The sequence below is a fragment of the Prionailurus viverrinus genome, chromosome D1 (genome assembly GCF_022837055.1).
Source record: "Prionailurus viverrinus isolate Anna chromosome D1, UM_Priviv_1.0, whole genome shotgun sequence".
Lineage (NCBI taxonomy): Eukaryota > Metazoa > Chordata > Mammalia > Carnivora > Felidae > Prionailurus > Prionailurus viverrinus.
This window is the reverse complement of record NC_062570.1, coordinates 60,861,165-60,881,405: the sequence shown is the minus strand read 5'-3', so window position 1 is coordinate 60,881,405 and position 20,241 is coordinate 60,861,165. Positions and strand designations below refer to the sequence as shown.

Sequence of the window (20,241 nt, the reverse complement as noted above, 5' to 3'; positions counted from 1 at the left end):
GCCCATGGGCATGGATTTCTTCTTACAGTGATGATAATTTTCTAAAATTAGACCATGATGATGCTTATGGTACAACTCTGTGAATTTACTGTGAACTATTGAATTCGTACGTTTTAAACGGGCGAATTTTATGATCTGTGAATTATATCTCAAAATTGTTTCTACAAAAAACACTTCAATAAAAGGGCACAAGGAAAAAAATTACATCAGCCTAAAAAGCACATAGTCACAATAAGTAATTGCATAATGGAACAGACAAAGACTGTATAAGGCAAAAGAAGTCTTCTGGGAACCACCATACCCTGGAGACACAGTGAGTGACACCACTGCCAGGAAGAGACCTTTCAGCTCTGGGCCTGTCTCTATCCAGGCTGGAACAAGTCTTCTCATAAACTTGGTCCTCCCCCGGAATCTAAAGCCTCCTCAGCTTTCTGAGCCTAAAAGAGACCAGCAAAACTGCTGTAGAAACTCTGTAAGTAAAACCATTTTGTTCGATGAAAACGTTTGACTGTAGGCAAGCTGAACTTTCTTATCCACAGGAAGAATTTCCTCACAATGTGCAGAATTAGATTAGATAGTGAGATGGTGGGCTGATATGGACAGTAGAATTTATAGAATTATTTACTCTCAGGAAACCTGCAAAGAAGGGGCATTTTGTTCTGCCCAGCGTACGTTGGACAGCCTGTGGTTTGTTAAGCAAATGGCTCTATTAGAGTGCTTATATGTTTATCATAAGAGTGCTTATATGTTTATGTTAGTGGTTTGGTGCTTGAGAAAACCAAAGAGGTTGTCAGGAGTTGAAAAGTCATTTCTAAGCCCAATTATTCCTACTAAAAATTTTTTAAAAATACCAATTTTGAACACCTACTGCATGCCAAGCACAGTATTAGGCACTGTATACAGTCTACCTTCTAGATGGAGAAACTGGATCAAAGAAAGTTTATACTACTTGTACACAAAACAATAGTTTTCGGGAGCAGGAGTGTTGAAGTTTTTTTTTTTTAATTGGGTTTAAAACCCCAAGTCTGACATTCATTAGCTGTGTGTGATTCTGAATATGTTTCATAACCCCTCTGATACTCAGTTATCAGGAAAAGGGAATCAAAGTGAATTTAATAATACTTGCCAAATGATGTTGTAGTAAGAATTGAAAGAATGTTTCTCAAGTGCTTAGCTCTGCAACATTCACAAAATAAGTTCTAAGAAATGGTAGCTGCTGTTATGAGTAATTTTTTTTATTATTATTGCTATAAAGAGTCTTAAAAGTAGTTATGTTTAAGCAAGGATCTGAACCCAGATCAGTCACATGCTACAGTGATGCCATGAGCAATGGCTTGGACAATACTGATAATGCCATATGGTCTGTTTCAGCAGCTAAAGACATAGCCACAAGCTATAGCTCACAACAGTACAATGAAAGAAGAGCATCACTGTGATCTGAGAGGGCAGGAAAATTAAGAGACTATAGCTTATATCTCACATGTGAAAAGGAAGGTTGTACATGGATTGGAGAGGATGGATTAAACAGATTCCAGGGTGATGGCAGCATGAAGAGTTGTTTGGGGGAATTTTGGTACCTCTCCCTAATAATATCTATTAGTCCCCCTTTATTCTTTGATATGAACAGATAAGTTTTCCAGTTAAGAGAAGCACAATGAAATGCAACTTCAAGTACCCACTACAAACCACATTGCTATTACTTAGCCTTCAAACATAAACCTCCTCATTCTCCAGTTTTTGACATTTTAGAAGTAAAATAAATAAATATTTTAAAAACATTTGCACATAGGGGATGAGAGGGAGAAGATTGTGTGTGTGTGTGTGTGTGTGTGTGTGTGTGTGTGTGTGTGTGTGTGTGTGTATGAAGGCAGTAACTCTGATTAGATTATTTGTTCGAGTTTGATGTCATTTACTGATAAATGAGGCAGAAGAGAGAGCACCAGGTTTGGAATGGGGAAAGGAATGAGTTCTGTTTGGCTCATATTGAGGTGGAAGTGTCTGAGAGATCATGGGTGGGGTATGCCTCAAGGGTAGATAAAGTAGTTTATTCACCTTTTATTCACTGGCACTTAGCAGAGAGCTTTGACTTGTTCTCCAAACTGCTGCCTGTTAGTTTTCCCAAAACGCCTATTTGATCATCTCACTCTAGTTCCATGATTCATTACTGCCTTCGAATTTCAGCCCAGACATTTTACCATGGCTTCAAAGATCCTGTTAACTTTTGAACTGTAGAACTCAGGAAAAGCTATAATTAGATTTCAGATTTACGCATCATCTGGATATAAGTGCTATTTATAGCCTTGGGAAAAACTAAGATATTCCAAAGAGAGAATACTGGACAGCAAGAAAAGAACAGGGGTTTCTTGAAAGAAAAAGACTCCTAAAGAACAACTGAAAAGACAAAGAACAAAACCACTGTTTGTTAAACAGATTTTTTAAAAACCTACAGAATTACTATCATTGAAGCTAATGAAGGAGGATTTCAAAGAAAAGTTGTCAAAAACTGTGAAAATTTGAGATGAGGGAGAGGAAAACAAATCTGAAAATAAACATTTGGACCTGTATTTAGAAAGTCATTGGTGACATAAGTTGGAGAATTTCCTGAGTCACTGGAGAAAGAACCCAGATTGTCACTGAAGGTGAAGGAAAAATAAAGCCAGGCAGATGGTCCTTCAAAGAACATTTTTGTCATTGCAAAAGGTAAGGCAGTAACTTGAGGGAGAAACAAGGTTTGTGTTTTATTTCACTTACTAGCAAAGCACAGTGGCCAACTGTGAAAGATGGTCAATATATCTTATTGAATTGAATGTGTTGAAAATATCTATATAAATGTGTGGGAAGTTTTCATTAATGGTTTGGGGTATTGAAGTGAAGCTGCATAAAAGGAGCCACTGGTACTATTGAAGATACTAAAGAAGGAAAGGAATTTTCTTGGAGTTAAGGGAGAAGAAATGAAGAATGATTTACTTATTCATAAAATATTTGGAAATGCCTAGCTCTTGATGCTCTGCAACTAAAACCGAAGTTCCATCTCCTTTCTGTGGAGTGCAAGATATTCATGTCCTGGCCCTGTGAATTTCTCTAGCTTGTCTCCCATGTCACCCAGATCATTTTTAAGTCTCCAGAATTTTAATTTTCTTGTAGTTGTCCAACAAACTTTCTGTGCTATTATTTCATTCAGTTTCTATTCATGTTGTTATCTATGTCAAGAACACCCTTTTCCTCATCTTCATCCTTATAAACTTACATTCATCCATCAAAACTTCACACAATTACAATTCATCTTCTTGGTTAAGAGTTCTTGGAATAAATTCCTCTTGACACACACAGACACATTCATGTATACACACACTCAGAATCTGTCACTCCACACTATTCTGTCTTATCACTTAGAAATACCTTATCCTGTGTACTCTACAGCTAGTGGTATTTCTTTGACTCCTATTATGCAGTGTGCCTACTACAGTGCCTCGCATGTCGTACGTGTTCAAAACTGGTAAGTTTTCATTTTCACAGGAGTCACTGGGCTCTTATTAAAGATAAGGTTTTCAGCCTTAAGAAGATGAGGTGTTGACAACCTCTCTGGTTTTCTCAGGCACTAAACCACTTTTATTTTTCTTGCTTCATATCCTTAGTGCTAAAACAATACCCAGTGAGCTCCCAGTTTGATACTATAATGAACTAAGTGTTGATGATGGTTGATCAAGAGCTTAAATGGAGTTGTTGGCTATGAAAAGGAATAAGGAATCTTCTGTGTCTACACCCAGCATGGATGAGGAGAGGGTACAGGAAGACCAGTTGTAGAGCAATGGAAAGGAAGGAATTTGAGGGAGTTCTCTTCCCTCTGCCAGACTCAGCTCAGATTAGTTCAGCCTATACTTTATGTTCTTATTCTGATCTCTCAACAAGAAAGGGAAGGGGAAAAACTGACAAGAAGAACAAAAATGTTCAATGAAAAAATTGTTTGAATTAATAAAATAATGTAAAGTAAGCCATGGAGAAATAATGAAGAAAGAGAAATTATTCAGATAGCAATTTTTAAAAATGAACTCTTGGAGTGCCTGGGTGGCTCAGTCAGTTGAGTGTCTGACTTCAGCTCAGGTCATGATCTCACAGTTAGTTCAAGCCCCACACTGGGCTCTGTGCTGACAGCTCAGAGCCTGGAGCCTGCTTTGGATTCTGTGTCTCCCTCTTTCTCTGCCCCTCTCCCACTCACACTCTGTCTTTCTCCCTCTCTCAAAAATAAACAAACATTTTAAAATTTAAAAAAAAAGATCTCTTATAAAATTTCCTGGAACTCAATAACAAAAGTTACAACTCAAACATTGCATGTCATAGTAATAATCATCGTAAAAGTCTTCATAATAGCCAGACTTGAGTGACACATATGGAGGTGTTCTGCACCTCCATAACCCTCTTTGTTATTCACCACTATACACTAGATGGTGAAGTTATTTATCAACAGTGCTATTATTTCTCCCTCACTTGATTTTAAATTCTTTAAGAGAGATTTTGTTGGTTTCTAACACCACACTATGCATAAAGTAGGTGCTCAGTTAATGTCCCTGACAGTATAAGTCATGAGCAAAGGAAGAGATATTACAGATTCATTCTGGCTCAACACTTCCACATATACCATTCTAAAAGCTTTGATTGAACACTTCCTTTCTACTTACAGAAAGCATAGCAATCTTTCAATCACTTATTTTCCTGAGAAGCCTTCTCAAGATACCCCAAACCTTTTATACACAATTGAACTGTTCCCTTTTTCATAATTACTTTAGCTCCCATGGACCCCAGGAAGTTGCTAATGTCAAAAACTGAGACCTGCGTCTGGAAATTAATAGTAAATACACAGGTCAAGGACTTGTGGAAAATGAGATAATAATAATAATAATAATAATAATAATAATAATAATTTAAAATAAAATTATCACAAGTACTATTAATTTAACAAGTAGATTTTTAGATTGCCATTCTGATCAATATATATTTTTTAAAAGCTAAATAGAGTTACTAAGAATGTTTTTCAGAAATCAATGTATTTACAAAAAGTGCTAATAGAATTTGTTAAACCACAAATTTGGTAAACTTGTTAACTTTCAAAATTTCACAATTAACTGAAATGCATGCCAGTTGAACAAATCTGTATCCAATTCATTTCTGTGTAATGTTGGTTGTATCATGACACTCAATAAACAGTCATTAGAAGCAGTGTCAAAAAGAAAATGCTCCCTTTCTTAATGAATATTCCCTTTCTGTCAACTTTTATTTCTATTAAGAGGTTGTATAATACATTTCTGACAGTGATTTCATTGGTTCCCTGAGGATATTCTCATACTCTAAACTGTAGTCTAAAGTTATAGTTCACTCTTTGGGTCAATTCATGTAACTTAGCATTTCTTTTTCCTCTAATTTTTCATTGATCTCAATTTTAAAAAGTTCCCAATTTTTAAAACTAAGATTTCTTTAGGGAATCCTTGAGGCACTTTATCTGGGTGAACTTGAGTGGTTGGGAAACACTTAGGTTCCCCTGACAACCAGTTACCTTACTGACTGAACCCTCTCCAGTCATAGCCCTAATGTCTGTTTTCCCAAGACCCCCTCTTCCAACTCATACATGCCCATCTGACTAGCCTGCAATTCTGTACTCAATGAAAAAAGAAATGCAATGTTCACAGTAAAGTTAATATCTTTTCTTCCAAAGCAAAATAGTAAAATTCTATTAAATATCTCCTGAGAAGTATGTCTTAACAGAATGTAAAACAGCTAGTCTTCAGGCAGATTGAAGAGAGGAATATATTTGAATAAGACAGCATGCTATACCATATGGGGGGCAGAGGCCTCTGGCTCTATGGTGGTAGATCTGTGTTCTAACTCCATTACCCAAATGAAACACCAGATGTTATACTGCAAGTGTCAATTTAAAGATTAGATACCATAGATATCTGCACATGACTGCACCCAGTGCCTAAGCCATTTATTATTATTTCATATGTGTTGCTTTGTATCATAACCATCTCTTTCTCAATATTTTCCGGCTTCCCAAATTGTAAGCTTATCTGTCTCCTATACTTAAGCCTGATGTACTATCGTTGTTCCAACAGTCCCAGTCTATTTTTCTCTGATGTCAACTACACAGAAAAACTAAACTGCTACCTCTTTATCACATTTGGAAGTCCAGAAAGGATGAAATATTATTGACCTATGTTTAGTAGGGTGTCTTCACTTAGTCTAGTCATCTCTGGCTAGACAAGTGAAGGAAAAGGTCACATAGTATAAACATAACTACCAACAAAGGGTCCCAGGACAGAAAAATGATGGTCTGGGACACATACAAGAATGATACCTACTACAGAAGTTGAAATCTTACAATTCCTTTATCAATTTAAGTGAGTAATTCACTTTTACATAGTATATAAATATTCATCTTTGGTTTGTTTTTGATTGATAACATTATTTATAATTAGATTAATATAAAAAATATAGTTGTTGTTTCAGAGTTTCATCTTGGAACTCTGTATTTTTAATCCAGCATGTCAAACTTCCAGAATATCACATCTACGTCCATCACATTCCTGCTAACTGGTGTTCCTGGGCTGGAAGTCTTCCACACCTGGATCTCCATTCCTTTCTGCTTTCTCTACATAACCGCCCTCTCAGGAAATAGCCTGATTCTCTTTGCTATTGTCACTCAGCCCAGCCTCCACGAACCCATGTATTATTTCCTCTCCATGCTGTCCACCACTGACCTCGGCCTGTCCATATCTACCCTGGTCACCATGTTGGGTATATTCTGGTTTGATGCCAGGGAGATCAGCTTTAATGCCTTCTTGTCACAGATGTTCTATATTAAACTCTTCACTGTCATGGAATCTTCAGTGTTGTTGGCCATGACCTTTGATCGTTTTGTGGCCATCTCTAATCCACTCAGGTATGCCACCATTTTAACTGATTCCAGAATAGCTCAAAGTGGAGTGGCAACTGTCATCAGGGGGACACTAATGCTAACACCAATGGTAGCACTTCTTAAAAGACTGTCCTTCTGCCACAGCCATGTGCTCCACCACTCCTACTGCTTCCACCCTGATGTAATGAAGCTCTCGTGCACAGACACTAGGATCAACAATGCAGTTGGGTTGACTACCATGATCTCTACTGTTGGTGTTGACTCAATCCTCATCCTCCTTTCTTACATTTTGATTATTAAGACTGTCCTCAGCATTGCATCCCCAGAAGAGAGGAAGAAAGCCTTCAGCACATGTATTTCCCATATTGGGACTGTTGCTATTTTCTATTTTCCATTGATCAGTCTGTCCTTTGTTCACAGATTTGGGAAATAAGCCCCAGCCTATGTTCATACAATGATTGCTAACACCTACCTCCTGATCCCTCCTGTAATGAACTCCTTCATCTATAGTGTGAAGACCAAACAGATACACAGAGCTATGATAAAAATTCTCCATTCCAAAGATACATAGAATCATAGAATTCTAGTGGTCTACGTTATGAATTTAAAAACAAAACTTGTGATCATGAAACAAAAATTTAAAATTAAATCTGGAATATATGTAAAACATCAGCTACCTTGACCCTTTATTTTACAGATGAGGAGACAGAGACTTGAAGATAGAAGGGATGAATGGTATAAAGTCCTAAGTCTAGAATTTCTCCCACCCACCACTGTTTGTTCTAAACTGTTTATCCTGCCAACAGACTATATCTTCTTACTTGGTCCTCTTTATAGCAGTTAGAATGACACATTATGAGAAAGCCACTCCTTTATCAGAAATAGGTAGTATTTTCTTAACTGTAATAATAATTTTTACTAACAGGGGCGCCTGGGTGGCTCAGTCAGTGAAGCAATTGACTCTTGCTTTCAGCTCAGGTCATGATCTTGCAATTACTGAGTTCAAGCCCCACATCAGGCTCTGTACTGACAGTGCACAGCCTGCTTGTGACTCTTTCTCTCTCTCTCTCTCTCTCTCTCTCTCCTCTCTCTCTCTCTCCCCCCCTCCCCCACTCTCTCTCTCTCTCTAATAAACTTAAAAAAATAATTTTTACTAACATTATTTCTTTTGACTAGTCATGGTTCTTAGTGTTTTTTTACATTTATTAACACATCTAAAACAACATTATAAGGTAGTTATTTCTTTGATCAATGAAAAAACTGAGGCACAAAAATGTTAAGTTACTTGCTTAAACATCTCATAAACAACACAGCATACTTCACATGCATGCAAACTGACTCCAGGATCCCCAACACTCCTAACTTCAACTATATTTTTACCTATAATAATATAATACATATATAATTATATATACACATACATATGATTATATTATATATATTATATATATATATATATATATATCCATGTAATTTGTATTTGGGCGACATAAAGAAGCAAAACAGGGGCGCCTGGGTGGCTCAGTCGGTTAAGCGTCCGACTTCAGCCAGGTCACGATCTCGCAGTCCGGGAGTTCAAGCCCCGCGTCGGGCTCTGGGCTGATGGCTCAGAGCCTGGAGCCTGTTTCTGATTCTGTGTCTCCCTCTCTCTCTCTCTGCCCCTTCCCCATTCATGCTCTGTCTCTCTCTGTCCCAAAAATAAATAAACGTTGAAAAAAAAATTTTTTTAAAAAAAGAAGCAAAACAAACAAACAGACAAATAACAAACAAAAAACCCCACAACTCTATCCTCTAGAAATTTTCAACCACATTATGGAGAAAAACCCCAAAATAGAATTTTCTAACCTGAAAAGTACAAATGTATTTCTACCCGATTGTTCTTTCCCAACTAAACATATTCCAGAATTTCTCTTTGCTTTCCACCAACTTTCTGCCCCAGCAGAAACTGAAAAATGACTAAGAACTGCAAATGAATTTCATTTTGTATAATTTACTTGGAAATGTTCAATTTGTGGCCATATGCTTAATATAAAGGCTTAATCCAACAAGTTAATTATTTTTTCCAACCTGGGTATGTCCATTAATTCTCAAATATTTACAGCACATGTTTCAATGACACATTGATATCACTTGGTAAAGTTGGCCCCTTAAGGTGGTATCAGTTCCAGCAAGGAAGGAGTAGTCCGTCATATCTACAGGAAGTTTATTAGGTGACAACAGTACTATAATAAAAAGGATGGTGTGAAAATTCTCAGTATGTTTGACAATAACATTTTCAGTCTCAATTATTGTTGGTCTTCACTTCCCTGATCTTTGTATGCTGGAAAGTTCCAGGATTTTGTTCTCAAACCTGATTTTCTCTGTTATATTCCCATTTTTGGTTATCTCATCTAGCATCATGGCCTTAAATACCATCAACATGCTGGCAAATCCCAAACTAATATTTATAGTCCAGACTCATATGCTATATATCAGTACTCCTACTAAAATGTTTAACAGTCATCTCAGATTATCATGCCCCAAACCATATCCTAATATTCACATAACCACATCTTCCCTAACTGAGAAATTCTATTTTTCATGTTGCTGACATAGAACTCTTGGAGCTATTTCTGACACCTGTCTGTCTTTCCCACTCCACATCCAAACTATCAGCAAATGCTGATGACTCTTTCTTTCAGATATTCCACATATGGATACCTGGAATCTAGCTTCTTTAAACCACCTCTGATGCTACCACCATGTTCCAAGCCAACATTATCCTGGACCTGAAATATAATAGTCTCCTGGTAGATCTTTCTTCAGCACTTTTGCTTTTTTGAAAAAATGTTTATTTATTTACTTTTGAGAGAGACAGCAGAGGAGGAGCAGAGAGAGAGGGAGACAAAGAATCCCAAGCAGGCTCCACACTGTCAGCACAGAGCCTGACTTAGGGTTTGAATTTACAGTGAGATCATGACCTGAGCCAAAATCAAGAGTCAGATGCCTAACCAACTGTGCCACCCAGGCACCCCACCACTTTTGGTTTACTATCTATTTTCCCCATGGTAGTTAGAGCGATTTTTCCATTTTTTTTTAATGTTTTTTTTTTAATTTTTTTTTTCAACGTTTATTTATTTTTGGGACAGAGAGAGACAGAGCATGAATGGGGGAGGGGCAGAGAGAGAGGGAGACACAGAATCGGAAACAGGCTCCAGGCTCTGAGCCATCAGCCCAGAGCCCTACGCGGGGCTCGAACTCAGGGACCGCGAGATCGTGACCTGGCTGAAGTCGGACGCTTAACGACTGCGCCACCCAGGCGCCCCTGTTTTTATTTATTTTTGAGACAGAAAGAGACAGAGCATGAGCAAGGGAGGAGCAGAGAGAAGGAGACACAGAATCTGAAGCAGGCTCCAGGCTCTGAGCTATCAGCACAGAGCCCAACGCACGGCTCGAACTCACAGACTGTGAGATCATGACCTGAGCTGAAGTCGGACGCCCAACCGACTGAGCCACCCAGGTGCCCCTAGAGTGATTTTTTTTTTTAATTTTAGAGAGAGAGAATGCATAAGCAGGGTAGGGGGACAGAGAGAGAGAGAGAGAGAGAGAGAGAGAGAGAGAACCCCAAGCAAGCTCCACACTCAGTGTGGGGCCCAGCACAGGGCTCAATCTCACAACCCTGGGATCATGACCTGAGCCAAAATCAAGAGTCAGGCACTCAACTGACTGAGCTACCCAGGCACCCCTAGAGTGATTATTTTAATACATAAAAAAGATCATACCACTTCCTCTGTTCAACATATCCCAGTGTCTTATCCAGGGAAAATTCACAGTCATTATAATATCTCATGAGGATCTATATGATTTAACTCCCCTGTACCATCCCAATTTCATCTCCTACTACTCTCCCCTTTATTCATTCTACTATACCTGCACTAGCCTCCAAATATTTCCTTAAACCGACCAACCATACTTCAACATCGAACTTCTCACTTTCTGTCCTCCCTACTTGGAATGTTCTTCCCCAAACACCCTCATGGCTTACTGCCTCAATTCATGCAGGTCTCTGCCTACGTGTTACCTTACTACAGGGCCCTTGACATTAAAAATAACAACAACAACACTCACGCAATTCCTGTCTGCATTCACTCTCTTCATTACCTATTTTGTTTTTAATCCCTGGTATTCCTCTCCCCCACCAAAATAGTTATTTATTCTCTAGTTTCCCCATTACAAGGTAAGGTCTTTGAGAATAAGAACTTTGTTTCATTCATGCTGTCTTCCAGACCCCAAACTAGGGTCTGCCACATAATAAAATAATAACAACCCTGGATGACCTGGCTCTATTTAGGTCTCAAGCCTCATCACCTGCCCTCTGTTCAGGGCTGCAGGCACAACAAACAACTTGCATTTCTTACCCGTGATTGCTCTGGGTCACTTACAACCCTTTGCACAAGCTGTTACCTCCCTCTGTAGCACCCTCACTATCTCCCTTCTCCTGACTTAGAATAGAAGTGACTTAATCTCAAAGGCATTTCCTGACTTCTCAAGTCCATCTGGTGTCCTTTCCAGGTACTTCTGCAGAACTTTCTGCCTCTTTCTCAGGACATCCCTTTTCAGACCCTACTGTAACTACTTCCTCACCACAGATTCTGTGCCCACTTCCTATGACCAGGGACTATGACTCATTCATTCACTGTTGGAAAGAAGTGAAAAAGTTCAGATGATGTACATTTACAGACTTGATATTTATTTGTTTGTGGGGGAAGAGGAAGGGAAACTTAGAGAAGAATGATGAGGTACACAGAGTCCTAAAAATCAGAATAAGAAGGAACGTCAGTCTAAAAAACCAGATAGCCAAGATGATCATAGTACTTCTACAGATATTTCTCCCCTACCTCATCACCCCCTACATACACACTAACCTATGGACAGTCCCACTATCCAACAATCCTGGAAACTTGGAAGCTTTTATCACTAGGAAGTGGGTAATTTGGACAATTTGGGAATAGGTGGTTTGAAGAGCAAATGTCACCTCTGACCAAGGTAGACAAGCTCATAATGAATTAGAAAAGTTCCTGAAAGCTGAGGTGAGTAGTATACACATAGCTGCTATTGTAGCTACCTGAATTCATACTATAAGTAAAAATCCTTAACTGTCCTGTTAAAAGTCCTATAAAGTCCTATATGATCCAATTCCCTATTATCTGATCCTATCTCCCTATTGCTCTCCTCTTTGTTCTCTCTGCTCAGACACACTGGCCTCCTTGTTATTCTAAACTCCCAGATACACTCCCCTCTCAGCTTTGTAGCTTCTGTTCTTCTTCCTCAGATAGCCTTCCTCAGAGATCTCCATGGATATATTTCTCACTGTCTCCAGGCTTCTCCTCAAATGTCTCCATTTTGTGAGATATTCCCCCAACAACTTCATTTAAAATTTCAACTTTCATTCCTGGTGGTCTAGTGGTCCAGGAGCTCAGTGCCTTTTTGTGCATCCCTTCACCCTCTTTATGAAGAAACTGTTCTCAAACAGTTTTTTCAACTTTCAGGGGCACCTGGGTGGCTCAGTCGGTTAAGCATCGGACTTTTGCTCAGGTCATGATCTTGTGGTCCATGAGTTCGAGCCCCATATCGAGCTCTGGGCTGACAGCTCAGAGTCTGAAGCCTGCTTCAGATCTGTGTCTCCCTCTCTCTCTCTGCCCCTCCCGTGTTCATGCTCCGTCTCTCTTTGTCCCTCAAAAATAAATAAATGTTAAATTTTTTTAAAATTTCAACTTTCCACCCTAATATTTACCTATTCTCTTATTCACTTTTTTTTTCTCTTTAGGTAGTCATAAGAAGAAACTATTTAGTTTCACATAATAACCATGTACCATGTGTCCCTCTTACCAGGATGTATAATTCATGAGGGTGGACTTTTAAAAAAGAATTTTGTATTTCTTTTTACATTGTAGACCCCTGATAAATATTCATTAAATGTGAATGAATAAAGAATCAGCACACCTAGTTCTCCAACCAGTATTATCACGAATAACTCTGCAACCAAGGCAAAGAGCCTTTATCTCATCCATGCCTTATGTGTGCACCTAACACAGGTGCAATAGAGTGGCTTCCCTACTTCAAGGTCTATTTCATCAACTGAAAGAAAACCTGGGAATGAAAATCTGAAGAAGTACACGCCCTTATTTTGACTTATGGAAATTACTGGTTTTGTGTACCCATCTTGGCTTTTAAACAGGATGTGAACTCCTAGAGCCCAAGGACATAACTATAGATCCATATTGCCTGTCACGTCTAGCAAAGTGGCTAATGAGGAAACGCTCTAACCTCTGTTGCTAACTGGGGAAATTTGAGTTATTTGGAAGAGTGCGGATAGATTGTCTAAAGCCCTGTATGTGTAAGTGTGGGAGTGACGGAAGAGTCAGTGCCCTCTTGTGATCACCTCCCCTCATACACACACCTAAAACAGTGGGATGGAACTGGAGAGTGTTATGCTAAGTGAAATAAGTCATACAGAGAAAGACAGGTACCATATGTTTTCACTCTTATGTGGATCCTGAGATCCTGTGACACCCACATGGACATGGAGATACTGTCCCCTGCCTGCCAAGCCCCAGGGGCCTCAGTTCATACTCCCACAGTCTGTCCCCATGGGCCTCCTAGGCAGTGCTATAAGTAGGCCTGTGAAAGGGAGAGCCAGCTCCAGCTGCGCTCTCTCTCAGTAGGACTGCATGGTTTTCAAGCGAGTGCACTCTCGCCTGGGGTCAGGAAGCCAAAATTCCTGCCATCCTAAGAGACCTTGAGGACACCATAACTGTCTCATGGAAGGAGGGGAAAGCCCCTTTGTCCAACCCACATCTTCATGGGCCGAGAAGAAATGTCCCAGAGCATTGGCTGACAGTCCAGAAAGGCAAGTAAGAGTGAATGCAACAGCCACATTCAGACCCAAAGAGAAGCTGAAATTGGTCCTAGACAGAGGTCACTTTAGGCAGAAGGCCAGACAACATGGCAGAGACATGAGGTCTTCTGGGATAGGTAACTGGGGAGACAAGATAATGGTTCAAAGTCTTAGACTGTTGCCAGCAAAGCAGGAAAGATGCCCTGCAGAAAGAGGAGTCAGGAAAGGATCCAACTCTGTGGCCAACAGAGACCCTTATATCTGTGGGTACTCACATAGTAACATGTGCAAGAGGCTTTGGGAAAGGGGAAATAAATTACTGTGTTCCCCCTACTCACCCTCCATGACTTTTCCTTCATTTGGGGCCCCATTTCTCTTGGAAACCAAGGTCCAATGAGCTGGCCTCCCTCCAGGGAAGTTTCCTTAGCATTACCCATACTTTTCAGCCTGACTTGTTTCAATTTCTGAATCTCCCACCCCAAGCTACCTATGATAGATACATAGATGACTGGATGGATACAAGACATAAGCTATCTTTCATCTCATTGAAGGATGCAATTATCTGTCTATGAAAAGGTCTTTTCATTCTCTGACAGAAGCTTGGGGCTAAGTTTAGGATTTCATATTTGCCAAGGAGAGTAGCTATTATGTCTTTGCATAAGATCTGAGGATAGGGAGAAGAGAAAATAGTGGTCAGAGGTATGAATTTGTGATCTTTGACTTGAGAATTTTGTGACCTTTGACTTGAATTTGTTCTCCCTTGCTTATCCACAATGAGGATAATCCAAGTCACATCTTTTAGTTCCCATTTTATCACACGATATTTTAAGACTGCTGGTCTCCAAACCCTCCCCCTTAAAGCCAAATAAAAGAGAGACTCCCAGTTGCAGTAAGGACTCAGATTAGGAGTGAAGAAGAATCCTGAGAAAATGAACAGGTTTACCTAACTATCACTGATGAAGACACCTGCAGAGTTTCCCAAGATTCAGAGGCCCTACCTCTTGAAGCCAAGCCTTTGGCTTTTTAGAAACAATTAACTCTAAAAACCAGGGCACCTAGGGAGCCTAGCAGGGGAAAGTGTTTGATAAGGTCAAAGCCCAGGTGTGTGGGTGGGAGGGCAGGGGCAGAGCCAGTGGGGGGGCAGGACAGGGCTTCCAAAAGCAAAAAGCTTCCCCTAATATGAATGACTTGTTGGCAGAGGTTCCAAAAAAGACAAAGCTCTAGGAGTGTTAGGACTCAACCTAAGATCTCCTTGGGGTAAGGAATATGGCCTTGGAGGCAGCTGTCTTATGTGGAGAAACACATCAGCCAGGAATAGAGAGAAGAGCTTTCAAAAGGGACAACGCCAGGCAGCGAGGATCTGTTGGAGGCCACATACCCTCATCTGCTGGAAGCCAGGACCTTCATCCCCAGATAAGTCAGTGGAGGGAACTACTCCCAAAGGAGTTTCCTTATTTTCCTCAATAGATTGACTTGTGGGCCTCTTTTCCTTAGTGGTTTTTTTTTTTCATTTTTAGAAAATTCCTGTTTTTGTGTTTCTTTCTTCCCTTGCTGGCCTTAGACCTGGGGACCTAAAATCCTGGAAATCTGAAGGAAAAAAAAAAAAAAACCCAAAACCTATCCCCATTGTCTTGGTATACCCATTAATCCCTTCTCTAATTCCTACTTAATGTTTAAAAACAAAAGGATCATTTCTCTTCCCCTCCCATGCATTAAATGCACACTTTATGCTAACACTTATCCCAAAATTCTAATAATTTTGTTACTTGTCTATCTTCCACCATAGACAAGGCATCTGAAGGGCAAAAGATGTGTCTTTTATCTCTGTGTCATGAGCATCTAGAAAATTGCCTTGTACATAGTAGATCATATAAGTAGATGCTTATAAAATGAATGAACAATTGAAGGAAAGGAAGGGAAGGAGAACACACCTGTAAAGGGGTTCCCAATAGGGTATCTGTTAACACTTATCTGAGAAAAGGACCACCCAGTATCCAGACAGTGAAGGTGTGGGCCAGGAGTCTGAAGGAATTTGGAAAGGATACATTTTGGGATAAGCATTGTTCTCCCCAGGTTCCCTTTAAAAAATGTAAACGGGGGCGCCTGGGTGGCGCAGTCGGTTAAGCGTCCGACTTCAGCCAGGTCACGATCTCGCGGTCTGTGAGTTGGAGCCCCGCGTCAGGCTCTGGGCTGATGGCTCAGAGCCTGGAACCTGTTTCCGATTCTGTGTCTCCCTCTCTCTCTGCCCCTCCCCCGTTCATGCTCTGTCTCTCTCTGTCCCAAAAATAAATAAACGTTGAAAAAAAAAATGTAAACGGACCTTGGGAATAGTAACTGATAAATGAATTTTTATGTTTATTTATTTTTGAGAGAGAAAACACGAATAGGACAGGGACAGAGAGAAAGAGAAACAGAGGATCAAAAGCGGACTCTCCACTGACAACAGTGAGCCTGATGTGGGATTCGAAATCACCAACTGTGAGATCATGACCTGAGCCAAAGTCAAACACTCAACCAACTGAGCCACCCAGGCTCCCTGATAAATGAATTTTAACTACCATTTTCCCTTTGGAAGAGGACTTTAGAGCTTATGAAAGAGTGTAAATGGCTTGGAAGAGTGGGAGGAGACAGTAGGAGAGGGAGAGCTGAGAAACATTCAGTTTCCAGGATTCCAGGGCTGGCCTCTCTGATTGTGCTCCATGTCCTAGCAGGCTAGCTGGCTGCCAGTGTGACCTCACCCTCTCCAGTGCCCCCTACTCGGTGCCAGCTATGAGTTCCTGCAATTTCACACATGCCACCTTTGTACTCATTGGTATCCCCGGATTAGAAGAAGCCCATTTCTGGATCGGCTTCCCCCTGCTTTCAATGTATGCTGTAGCAGTGTTTGGAAACTGCATCGTGGTGTTCATCGTAAGGACGGAGCGCAGCCTGCATGCTCCCATGTACCTCTTTCTCTGCATGTTGGCAGCCATTGACCTGGCATTGTCCACATCCACCATGCCCAAGATCCTCGCCCTCTTCTGGTTTGATTCCCGGGAGATTACCTATGATGCCTGCATTGCCCAGATGTTTTTTATTCATGCCCTCTCAGCTATTGAGTCCACCATCCTGCTGGCCATGGCCTTTGACCGTTATATAGCCATCTGTCACCCACTACGCCACGCAGCAGTGCTCAACAATACAGTAACAGCCCAGATTGGCATGGTGGCCGTGGTCCGTGGATCCCTCTTCTTTATCCCACTGCCTCTGCTCATCAAGCGGCTGGCCTTCTGCCACTCCAATGTGCTCTCACACTCCTATTGCGTGCACCAGGATATGATGAAGTTGGCCTATGCAGACACATTGCCCAATGAGGTCTATGGTCTTACTGCCATTCTGCTGGTTATGGGCGTGGATGTCCTCTTCATCTCCTTGTCCTATTTTCTGATTATACGAACAGTTCTACAACTGCCTTCCAAGTCAGAGCGGGCCAAGGCTTTTGGAACCTGTGTGTCACACATCGGTGTGGTTTTAGCCTTCTATGTTCCTCTCATTGGACTCTCAGTGGTTCACCGTTTTGGAAAAGGCCTTGACCCCATCGTGCATGTTCTTATGGGTGATGTCTATCTACTTCTGCCTCCTGTGATCAATCCCATCATCTATGGTGCCAAGACCAAAAAGATCAGAACTCGGATGCTAGCTATGTTCAAGATCAGCTGTGACAAGGACCCTCAGGCTGTGGGAAGCAGGTGATCTTTACCACTTTCCCTTATCCTTAGTGGCTTGACATAATGATTTCCTAATACTAGCTTATTTCTAGTTGCCTATTTAATGATTTTTCCTGCTGTGGCCTCCAAATGCTACCTCTGCTTGGGATGAAAGTTTGGAGGCTACCATGATTTCCTTTCATAGGAAATTAGTTTTTATTAATGAAAATTCACAATTTTGGAATATAAATTCTTGAGCATCACAGCTGATGGTATAATTGGCAATATGTAGCAAGAAATTTTTAAAACTTATATGCTTTAATGCTTTCTCACTTTTGGAAATTTATCCTAACAAAATATCCCTAAATGCTGAAAGCAGTTTTTCATAAAATACATTGGCTACACCACTATTAATCATATACTAAAGATCACAGGATATAATATATAAAAGTAAGGAATAGTAAATTTGAGTATGGTCCATTTATTTAATGAAATATATGTGGAACAATCCATATTAAAAGAATATTATGTGACCTTTAAAGACTCTGCTATAAAATGAAATATGCATATAATGTTAAAAATAAAATAAAAAGGACACATGATTGAAATTAACTTGAAAAGCGATCTATGCCTTCAAGGAAATGTGCTCAAATTAGTGACTCATTTTAGTTTTGATTTTCTAAATTTATTTATTATGGATGTCTTGTTTAAATGACATGTATAACTTTCAAAATGAAGAAAATGAAACTGATAATTTACACAAACCTAAGCTTGTCAAAGACCTCATTGTTGGTTTACTATGCAATATCTGAAAATTTATCTAAGCCCTACACAATAATGCTAATGAACATGTCTTAAGTGCTTACCATGTTCTAGGCACTATACTAACTGCTTTAGAGATTTTATCTGATCTTCACAACAATTTTGGGGGGTAGGTACCATTTTTGTCCCCCATTACAAGTGAGAGAAATGAGCCTTTCATTAACAAGATAACTAAGTCATAGTTTGTGGGTGCTGTGCCAAGATTTGAAATTGAGTTTGATAACCAAATATAGTTACTTAATTTCCACATTATATTGCTTCCTGTTTAATATATTCCATTTATTTCTTCAGCCTGTGCAAATCCTGTTTTCTCTCTGCTGTGTGTCTTCTAAGATGAGTGACTTTGTGTTGAGAGATAACCCTGCCCTCATGAGCAACAAATCCAGATTGCTCTTCGTGATTTATAGTCACCTTTCATATTCTACAGCCTGTTTCTTTCCAGATTAAGGGAGAGTATTTTTGTCTACTTATAGATTACATCTTCTCACCCATATCTCCCTTTTGTCAGTATATCCTGTATCTTTTAAACATTTCATATGTGTGGGTTTTAACTTAAGTATAAGACAATAAAATTTTATTTTAAATTTTGCTAAGTGTTATGCCTACTGTTTTTATATTTATAGAATCCTATAAACTCAGATTTGAAGATGCAGGAGATTCTCTAGTCTACTTTCCTAGTCTACCACAGGTATTGTTTGTACAACTGTGAAGATGCTGAATGCATCTTTTCTCAAGGTGGGATATTTCCATTTTATGGTTGAAATCAGATCTGATGAGAAGCTGAAACATGACTACAATCATTGGGTCTCTTAGTAGCTTCACTGAATAAATGTTGGGTGGGAGATTTGGGTGGATAAACCAAGGGGGAGACTCCAATCTCCTTAGAGCTTCCTTAGGAGAAGGAAACATCAGACACTTAACCTCTCCTCTGGAGAAAGGGTCCTCCTAGTATATGTATCTGTGATCATCCAATTGTGATTCCCTGCTCAGAGGCAGTCAAGTGGCCTCCAAAGTCACACAGCTAATCAACACAGATAGACTAGAACTGAGAGAAAGAACTAGAATGGAAGAAATGAGTGACTTCCCTAAAGAAACAAAGAGATGCCCATTCTCTGTAAAAGTAGAGATTCAGGTATCGGGACCCACCCTAAATAATGAGGACAGGAGACTCATTTAATGAGACTGAACCTCATTATGTCTCTCCCCACAACCTCCATCCTCTTCTATCTTCCTATGTATTACTCAACTTCAAATCATACCCTCCCACCTAGTTCCATATGCCTAAGAGCATGGCCATATTGACAATTTAATAAAGTATGTATCTTTTGCTTTTAAATCTCTCATGGTATTCCACTGCAGCCCAACTTACTCATATTCTATTGCCATCTCCCCGACCCTTCCCTTTGCCCTAAGATTTTCATTTTTTTCTTTTAAACACTGCTTTTATTTTTTGTAAGTTTTAATTTAAATTCCAGTTAAAATACAGTGTAATATTGGTTTCAGGTGTACAATATAGTGATTTAACATTTTCATACAACACCCAGTGCTTATCGCAACAAGTACACTCCTTAATCCCCATCACCTATTTCACCCATCCCCCCACCCACCTCAATTCTGGTAACCATCAGTTTGTTCTCTATAGTTAAGAGTCTGTTTCTTGGTTTGCCTCTCTCACTCTCTCTCTCTCTTTGTCTTTGCTCATTTATTTTCTTAAATTCTATGTATGAGTGAAGTCATATGGTATTTGTCTTTCTTTTACTAACTTATGCTAAGTGAAATAACATTTTCATTTTTTAAAAATAGTCCAAAGACTGGGGCACCTGGGTGGCTCATTCCGTTAAGCAGCCAACTCCTGATTTTGGCTCAGGTCACGGTCTCAAGATTGTGAGTTTGAGCCCCATATCAGGCTCAGTGCTCACAGTGCAGAGCCTACTTCATATTCTCTG

General features: G+C 39.8%; 3 protein-coding genes across 5 annotated transcripts in view; 2 read left to right on the top strand and 1 right to left on the bottom strand.

Moving 5' to 3' along the window:
* LOC125177121 (olfactory receptor 51H1-like) overlaps window positions 1-20,241 on the bottom strand; it is a 307,668-nt gene that overhangs the window by 206,451 nt on the left and 80,976 nt on the right. The window lies entirely within an intron of this gene.
* On the top strand, window positions 319-19,028 carry LOC125177114 (olfactory receptor 51E2). 3 transcript variants are annotated; one of them, XM_047879185.1, is made up of 4 exons: window positions 319-472; window positions 2,570-2,700; window positions 16,499-17,515; window positions 18,919-19,028. In XM_047879185.1, the coding sequence occupies exons 3-4, from the start codon at window positions 16,557-16,559 to the stop codon at window positions 18,926-18,928; spliced, it is 969 nt and encodes a 322-aa protein (XP_047735141.1). In that variant the 5' UTR covers window positions 319-472; window positions 2,570-2,700; window positions 16,499-16,556; the 3' UTR covers window positions 18,929-19,028. The 3 variants fall into 3 exon arrangements, with proteins under 3 accessions (XP_047735141.1, XP_047735140.1, XP_047735139.1); XM_047879184.1 differs by lacking the exon at window positions 2,570-2,700; XM_047879183.1 differs by lacking the exon at window positions 319-472 and having other exon boundaries at window positions 2,342-2,700.
* On the top strand, window positions 6,537-7,577 carry LOC125177125 (olfactory receptor 51F2-like). The gene is given in 1 exon segment (XM_047879198.1): window positions 6,537-7,577. A coding segment is annotated over 1 exon segment (945 nt). The 3' UTR covers window positions 7,482-7,577.